Consider the following 9,083-nt stretch of genomic DNA (forward strand, 5'->3'; position numbering starts at 1 on the left):
AGAAGAGTGACCAAAATGGTGAAAAGTCTGGAAACCACACTCTTTGAGAAGTGGCTTACAGAGTTGGGTATGTTTAGCCTGGAGAAGAGACAGTTTAGAGGCGATATGATAGCCCTGTTTAAATATTTGAAGGGATGTCATACTGAGGATGGAGCAAGCTTGTTTCCTGCTGCTCCGGAGAATACAACATGGATCTATGGATTCAAACTGTAGGAAAAGAGATCCCACCTAAAGGTTAGGAAGAACTTCCTGACGTTGAAAACTCGGAGAGTGGTGGAGTCTCCTTCTTTGGAGGTTTTTAAATGGAGACTGGAGAGCCAACTTTTGGGAATGCTCTTGGTTGAATGACATACTGGATGGCCCTTGTGGTCCCTTCTAACTTTATAAAATCACTTGAAGTCAGACAACAAGAAATATGTTAATAAAATAAAACAATTAAATAAATGTATATTTGGTGGGGCAATGCTTTCATTTTGCCCCCATCCTACCCCCACACATAACTGCATCCCTGCCTATGGGTAAAGAGCTTGAGGAGAATTATTTTCTGGGAGTTGCTGTCCCAAGCTCTGAAACAAGGAATCAGCTTCTTCTTTCTCTGATGTCTTTTCAGCAGGTGCCAAGAGAAAATGGTGCAGGCCATTTGCCTTCCAGCTGCCAAAGGAAAAAGCCACGGCTCAGCCTGCCTGAGGCAGAGAAACAAGCTCTGAAACACACCAAACTAGAAAATGGACCCAAGATCCCACATGTCCAAGTGAAGCCTGCAGTGAAGTCCATGAGACCAATGGCAAAGAAGAAGGTGGAGGAAGCTGCTCAGGAGGTATGAGATAAGTGTTAAGAAAATTTTGCTAAAATGGAGTTTATGTACAGTCTTCCCCCTGTTTTTTGTGGGGGTTAGGGGCAACCTCCTCCCCCATGAAAGTGGGAAAACCACAAATATAAATAAATATAAACTAAAATTGTGGATGCTAATTTATTTTACTTGAGAGAACCCTTCTCTAGGAAGCTGTAGTTCCTCCAGCGCAACTCTGTGGTCAACTTCCGCTGGTGGCTGATGATATGGTCCACCAGAAGTTGACCATAGAATCACCAGACATTGACTGTAGATATGCATCAGACACTTCTAAAGTACATTAGACCCTTCTCTTGCACATTGGAAACTCTCATTGTCCTCTGGCACTTTCTAGCCAGTGTTCAGACTAGGCAGACTAGAGAGTGTCCCAATGCAGATTGGGGTCTATTGCACATAGAACCATGGCGTGTCAGTCACACCACTGGCTACCATTATACAACAGATGTTCATGCATTGCAATACCATGGCAGCCTCTAAGCGAATAAGGATGCCGTGAAAGTAGTTGATTCAACTGTGGACTACATAAGGCCATGTAGGAAAACCTAAGCCTCAAGCAGAAAGCAAGCTATTATTGTTATTCTGGCTACTGCTATTAGCAATTATAATAATATCATGCACGTACTGTCAAACACCACATTTGTGGAGAGATTTGAATTGAGAGCTTTATTCATTTAGTCTGGCTTGCTTCCAGGAGAGACAAGAAGCATGTTCTGCCTTTGTACCAATGAGAGCTAGAAGCCTGGCCTCTTTCTTTTTTTTTCCAGTTGAATATTCCCTGATTAAAAAAACTGCTCAGATTCTACTTTTTAGTATTTTAAAATTTGATTTTTCTTTGCACTGGTGCCAAAAGATCACATTTCTTCACCATGAGTCAATGTGTTTTAGATTACAACTTCCATGTGAGTTGCAATCGCACTTGTCTAGAGGGTGTTAAGCTGGGGTAGGCTGCCTTGAAAAGAAGCTAAATTCCAGGACATGTTAAAATAGATTTGTATATTTTGCTTATTTAACATGAAGGATTCTAACAGAGTCATGGGAAAGGCCCCATTCTGCAGACTTGGGAAAAAGAGAATTATTGCTCTTGCAGATGCTTTGGGTGATGGGATCCCAAAAATTGCTGCCGCACCAAAGGATGCATGGACATAAACAGACATTAGGAATGGGAATACACAAAAAACAGTTGCAGAACACTTCTCCTGGGCATTTTGTCTCAGAGTTTGTGATCCTGACCAAATGGAGGTATGTGTCTGGACAGGTGGTGCTGGAAGAGATAAGAGAGGAGGAGGAAGAAGTCCTGGCTGTTGAAGAGGTGGCTGCTGCAGAAAGTCACCGGGGATCAGAGGCGAAATCAAGCACAGAGGCGGAAGCTGGCGTGCAAAAGGAAACTGGTATTGTGTGCAACCAGCCATGTCAGTCAAGGAATAGCAGGCAATTACTTTGTAAAAGAAAAAGGAAATGGAGAGGTGACGCATAATGCTTAAAATAGCCCATTAAAATCAGATTAAGGCCAAGAAACTCTCAACAGGTCACCTTTTCATTTAATCCTGGTTACTATGGGCAGATGTACACCTACTGGTTCCTGGCTATGCATAATTTCTGAGATCAAAAATAAAAGCTGACAGCAAGAGTATCCACTGGAGCTGTAGATGTTCATCCTGCATATCCTTAAAGGCGGTGTATTTACAGATATGAATACATGTGCTACCAGCATACACTCCACTTGTCTCTTAGGCCCTCTCTCTCTCTCTGTTCTTGCCTGCAGTCTCAGAGGAACCTGAGAGTGCCAGCAGTGATGCCCAGACTACAGAGAGCGATGAAGTGGTGGTGGCCTTATCAAGCCTACAAGAGCCTCTGGAAATTGTACGTACCCATTCTTGTGCTTTAGCTGCAGAATTCAGGCATGGTTGTGCTGACTGGAGGATTCTGGCAGTTGTAGTACAAAGCAGCAGTTTGTCAAGCTCTCCCAGATGTTGATCTACACACAGAGAGAGCTGCAGGGGTCAATTTTGCTTGTTATGATAGGCTGCGCCTGCAGTAGAACAGGGGTAGGCAACCTTTTTGAGCCGGGGGCCAGGTTGCTGTCCCTCAGACAACTGGGAGGTCGAAGCCAAAAAATAAATAATTAAATAATTTTTAAAAATTTAAATAAATAAATAAACCGGGACAAATGTAGGACAACATTTTCAAATGGTGGACACTTTTTTTTAAAAAGTGGAGGACACGCAAAAAAATTTGCTGATTTTTTAAAAATTGTTAATATAAATGCATGTTTCTGAGGCTTCTATAGACAATTGCCCCACCATGCCCCTCGCGTGAGAGGCCAAAGGCCCCGGTGGCAATCGGTGGCAGGACTGGGCTGGGGCCGGTCCCAAGGCCTCGCCGGGCCGCATCCGGCCCGCGTGCCGCAGGTTGCCTACCCCTGCAGTAGAACATTTTATGCCAAAACTGAGCAGAAGATATAACCCTGAGGCGAATGGTACCCTTCATAGCCACTATTTTGGCGAGGCCAGTCCTGATTGCTTCTCTGTCATTCCACTTTTTCAGCTGCTTTTAAAATGTCCCAGTTTCACTCTCTTCCTCCCACTTTCTCTCTTTGTCCTCAGCTTGGTTCAATTGCTGCAAACTGAATTCAAAGTGCAACAATAGTTTGCACTCATTTAACTAATTGGTGGAGAAGGGAGAGGAAGGGGCAAAAGCATGCCAGTCCCAGAAAGCTCAGACAAAAGCAAACTGCTGCAGTCAGTCCTAGATTGTGTGTTCTTCCTCATTAATAATTGTTGTCATTTTGACTTCACTCTGGTATAAGGTTGCCACGGGGAAACCCAGGCCGAAGTGACGAGCGTGCCGCCACTTCCAAGGCCTCCCTGGGGCTGGTGGAGGCCGCGCAACGCTCAGCACTCAGCCTGGGCCACCTCCAGCCGCAGGGAAACCCAGGCTGAAGCGCTGAGCCCAGCTCAGCGGCAAGGCCTTCTCAGAGGCAGAGGACGCTCCTCCGCCTCTGGAGAAGGCCTTGCCTGTCCCAGGAACTGAGGGAGAGCAGGACTGGACCATACCTGCCTCCCAGAAAGTGGGATAGTCCCACCAGTTCCTGGGATATGGCAAGCCTACTCTGGTATTGTTTGGCTGTTTCCTCTGTGAAATGTTGTCAGGTATGTGCCTCCAGTTTGTACTTCTTGATTTTTCCAGCCAATTTTCAGCCTTTTAAGCACATTTTGGGGAGGGGTATGTGTGTTTTGATACCTAAGGTTGCTGCAGGTGGCAGTTTAGGTTAATTTATGGCCTTTTATTGCCCCCAACATGTTTAAATTGACACTATAAAAAGATGTTTGGGGGATATATGCAGGCCACTTTCCCCTCACTCGTGTTCTGGTGCTTTTTAATGACTATGAGTACATCTACACTGTAGAAATAATGCAGTTTAACACCATGTTAACTGTCAAGGCTCTATCCTACAGAATCCTGAGATTTGTACTTTGTTGTGGCATCAGACCTCTCTCTATAACAGAGAAGGCTAAATATCTTGTAAAACTACAAACCCCAGAATTCCATAGTAATGGATCATGGCAGTTAAAACAATGTCAAACTGCATTATTTCTGCAGTGCAGATACAATCTATGTCCAGTACATCTGTCTTTAGGTACCTAGTCGTTAAAAATGATATTCTTTAAGTAGTAGTCATCTTTTGATCAGTATAAGGAAAGTAAAGGCTATTCTGTTGACATTAGTACAAGTATTCCAACAACACAACGTCCACATAAAACTTTGAATGTGTTTGAATACACTATTTAAGCCAAACATGACAGACCAGATAACATTATTTAGAGAGCTGCTACGTTTTCTGGGAAACCCACATCAGTGCATGTGTAGTGTTTGCATTTATGTTTCAGCTTTTAATCATTAGGGCTTCATTGCAGAAGGCATTTTAAGGGGGAAAATACCTGGGGATGTTGCATTGTCTCATGCTTTTTCTGTCTCTTAGGAGGCTCCTGACAGAATTCGTGTGGAGATCCTCTCCCTGAGTCTACTCCCAGAGAGCCAGCCTGTTGAGGATGAGCGCATCCAGCAGCTCTATGTGGAGTATCGGTTCCCTGGAGTGCCACTGGAGGAGACAGAGACCCCTTTCTCTTTGCGGAAGCCACATGGGAATCAGGAAATCTACTTCCATTTCAGCAAAGGTGAGAATGACGCATGGCTGTGTCAAGTGTCCTTGCTCCAGAGAGAAAACTGTCACTGAAAGAAAAGCCTCATTCTCACTACCTTTTAAACTGGATCGCAATTCATTTTGAACTGGTTCAAAGGACCCTGGTCCCCACTTAAATTGAATCGCTGAAGCAATTTGGTGAGGGGGGGGCATGCACCAGGCCCATTTAACCTGCATCTTTTTGATGCTGATTTTTTCCACATCTTTTTTGATAAATCGATTCTGCACAAGTGTGAACCAGATGGGGATTGGAATAGATTCAAATGTGCCCTTCACCCGGCTGGAGTGGGTCCATTTTGAATCGATTCATGCATGAATGTGAACCGCCAGTGGATTATTTTAGAGGGGAAAATCGGGGCAAATGTAGTGGGAACAATGCTCCACTGTCAAATCGATCCATCCATTTGCATCACACACCAATTTATCTGTAGGTGGGAATGAGGCCAAAGATATATTAATTTACCCAGAACAAAACCCAATCAGACAAAAGGATCAAGTCCCCCAAAAGCTATACCTTCCTTAACATGGTGGCCTCTGATCTGTTTGAACTATAGTTGGCATCATCCCCATCCTCCCGGATTGCTAGACCTGCAAAGTGTCTTGTTAAATGTTGCTTAGTCTATCCATCTAGAAACAGCCATTCTCCCTAGAACAAAATATTATGCTTTGGAAGAGCAGTCTCCAAAAAATACTGGCCTATAAACTGCTGCCACAATGCAGATTTAATGCAGCTTGGCACCGCTTTAACTGCCATGGCTCCATCCTATGGAATCCTGGGATTTGTAGTTTGTTGTGGCACCAGAGCTCTCCAACAGAGAAGGCTAAATGACTAATAAAACTATAAATCACAGAATTCCATAGCATTGAACCAGGGCAATTAAAGTAGTGTCAGACCACAAGGATGTTTATCACACTATACTCTTAAAGTGCTACTATTCCACTTTGACTCCTCTAGCTGCCTCCTGTTGCATTCTGGGATTGGCAGTTTTAAGGAGGGGTATTTAGAATTCTCAGGCAGATTCTCTGCCTGAGAATTCTAATTACCCCTCCTTAAAACTGCCAATCCCAGAATGCAACAGGAGGCAGCTAGAGGAGTCAAAGTGGAATAGTAGCACTTTAAGAGTATAGTCAGTGTGATAAACATCTTAGTGTCAAACCAGCCTTAGTGTCTTTTGAAAGGCACCTTCATCCCATTTATTAGGCAAAGCATAGTGACTGCCTCAGGCGGCAAATGCTGGGGGAGCAACCATGGTTGTAAGTAATGCTTGGACTCCACAGATGGTCCTCTCTTCCACCCAGATGGTTCCAGGCTCCCAAAATTAGCCTGCTACTTACTTATATTGATCAATATCCTCCCATAATCCATACTCAACTGAGGGTGTATGGCCAGTCCAACTGGTTCTTGTAGATGGGAATGGGCACCATCTTGTCTTTCCCTATAGGCAGCCCAGTGTCTTCAGTCAGCCCTGGGAAAAACACTCTGAAATTTATTTTTGCCTTATTGTTGTGTGCCTTCCAGTCATTTTTGACTTATGGCGACTCTAAGGTAAACCTATCACGAGGTTTTCATGGCAAGATTTGTTCAGAGGAGGTTTGCCATTGCCTTCCTCCAGAGGCTGAGAGCATGTGACTTGTCCAAAGTCACCCAGTGGGTTTCTTGGTTGAGTGGGAAATTGAACCCTGGTCTCTGGTCGTAGTTCAGCGCTCAAACCACCATGGACACTGTCTCCCTAGTGAACATACCGGTAAATGCAGTTAGAAAGTTAGGAACACTTGCTCATATAAATGGCTTGCAACATGTGTAGAAAGAAACACAGGGCACATTCCCTGTCAATAATGAATAAGCTCAATAAATAGGTAAAATTCATTAATGAATGAGGTGCAAAACAAGAGATGCAAATTAGTGCCCTGTTGACTGCAACTTTTCATGTAAAATCTTACGTTATTCATCCCAGACAATGTTTTGATATATTTGTGCCATTGTAAACATGCCTCAGACGATCAGAACAGATCTTCCCAAGAAAACCCTGTGACAGGGTTGCTGTAGGTCAGAAATGGCTTGAAGGCACACAAAAATGAAAGGGCATGTCTATACATTGTTTTCCTTACATTTAATGCTCAGCTTAGTTGCTGCCTGGTGCAGTACTAGACTGTGGTTGGTAACATCTGAAATGGAGGTAGAGATATTTAGTGCCCTTGGAAGCTGGACTCATGACCAAGACATTGAGTGAGCTTTGCCTACATTGAGATCTCTCCAGATCATCTTATTTGTAGAAGTAACACGTGAAGTAACATCTGAGGCAAAATGTAAGCCTTTGACTCTAACATCCTCACTTTTTTTCTCCTATATGATTTTCAATCTTTGCCTGATGAAGCCAGTGAAGCATCGAAAGCTTGCATAATATATTTTGGGCATTTTGGTTGGTCCATAAAGTTATGACCAGACTTGTAGGAGCATGAATCCTGTTAGATTCCCACGGAGAGTAGACCTACTGAATCTAAGGGGTTTACCTATATGTTCACTCACCATTCAGCAATCGAGTCAATGAGTCTACTGTGGTTGGAACAAATCAATAGGAATTTTGACTTCAAGAACTCCCACTTGATCATGTTTGTGGTTTCAGTCTTCTTTTTTTATGGTATAAAAGCACTTATGGACCTGGTACTTAACCTGAAATATCTAACTACTAGATGGGCCAACAGTGGTACTGGTCTCATAAATGTTTCCTCTACCTTTCCACTGCAGTGATCAGACTGGACCCAGATTCTGCAAGTCTCCAAAGGCAGCTGCTGTTCTCCATGCTGGAAGCAGAGGAACCAGAGAGGAACCAGTGAGTGCCTGGCTACCTTTCTCTTGAAAATCTGGGGGACAAGAAATGGAGGTCATTCTTGTGTTCACAAAATCTCTTGTTCTACTACAGACTGCAGTTTGTAGTGGTGAGTGAGCCACTGCCTGGTGCTGGAGGAGAGTGCGAGGAGGTGGGCTTTGCATACCTGGATTTGCGAGAGATCCTTCTCACTGGATGCGATGTGCTGGAAAGAGAGCTTTGGGGTAAGAAACCGGTTCCCTTCTTCCACCAGGATAAAAATACTTAAATGGGGGCCAACACATCAAGGCTTGGTGGGTTCTAGTTGCAAAAAATTAAGGCAGACCCTAGTACAAGGATGGGGAATGTGTTGTCCAATGGATACAAGGTCTCCCTAGTTTCCCTCCCAAGAATATCTCCTACTTTTGTTAAAATACCTCCCAAACATAAACCCCAGAAGGCATGGGGGAATTTTGCTACATCTTTGCTTCCCCCCCCCCCCCTTTTAAACCAGAAAGTAAACTGGAATTCAACTTCCAATTTATTTCCTGGTTAGAGAAAGGCCTTTCTGGTGTTTAAAACATCCCAAGAAACAGTGAATTTTCCCTTTTCTTCCCACCCCCCAGGGAATATTGGGGGGACATTTTTAGAACAAAAAATTACAAAATCAAGTGGGGCAAAACAGAGGAAGAACACCTCCCCAACATCCTCTGAGGGATCAATTCATGACCCCTAGTCCCTGGCTGTTGCTCTTTTCATTAAAAAAAAAAAAAAGGGAACACTGGGTTGCTAATGTCTAACATTCCCAGATTTATTGGTTCACTCCTTCTACATGAAAGTTCAGGAAGCATGAGTCTTTGCTTGCAAAACTTAGACTTTTCTTTTCTTTAGAATTATTAGCGACTGTTCCATGGCGAAAGAACACTGTTTCTAGCTCCCCACACACATCTCTTCCAAATGAGAGGGTTTTTAAAAATGTATTTAACTGAAAGAAAAGTGGTTAATTTAAACTGTCATTTCAGTGGTTAGTTCTTTTGATCCGGAGATGTACGTTGGGAAGCTGAAAGTTTCCATAGAAGCAGCTGCTGCCCTGCGTACTGTCTACTGGGCAGCCAAGAAGAAGAAGAGCGACGAAGGATAATTGGATTGGGAGAAATGGCAGAACAAACAGGATACTGCAATGAAAGAGCTGCTCTGAGAATAAATAAAGATAAGCCCACAAAGA

General features: G+C 43.6%; 1 protein-coding gene across 3 annotated transcripts in view; it reads left to right on the plus strand.

The window, feature by feature from the left end:
* The window catches only part of RPGRIP1 (RPGR interacting protein 1), a 35,080-nt gene extending 25,998 nt beyond the window's left edge, over positions 1 to 9,082 (plus strand). For 2 of the 3 annotated variants that reach the window (XM_089481067.1, XM_089481069.1), the window contains 7 exons: positions 611 to 817; positions 2,106 to 2,238; positions 2,613 to 2,710; positions 4,830 to 5,025; positions 7,798 to 7,882; positions 7,973 to 8,103; positions 8,881 to 9,082. In XM_089481067.1, coding sequence (XP_089337193.1) covers positions 611 to 817; positions 2,106 to 2,238; positions 2,613 to 2,710; positions 4,830 to 5,025; positions 7,798 to 7,882; positions 7,973 to 8,103; positions 8,881 to 8,999 — 969 coding nt within the window. In that variant the 3' untranslated portion in view covers positions 9,000 to 9,082. The remainder of the gene's footprint in view (positions 1 to 610; positions 818 to 2,105; positions 2,239 to 2,612; positions 2,711 to 4,829; positions 5,026 to 7,797; positions 7,883 to 7,972; positions 8,104 to 8,880) is intronic. The other variant, XM_089481068.1, reaches the window with a different exon arrangement.
* Position 9,083: the final 1 nt, after the last annotated feature.

Source organism: Sceloporus occidentalis, unplaced genomic scaffold (assembly GCF_023333645.1).
Source record: "Sceloporus occidentalis isolate IW3139 unplaced genomic scaffold, rSceOcc1.0.p SCAF_14, whole genome shotgun sequence".
NCBI classification, from domain to species: Eukaryota; Metazoa; Chordata; class Lepidosauria; order Squamata; family Phrynosomatidae; genus Sceloporus; species Sceloporus occidentalis.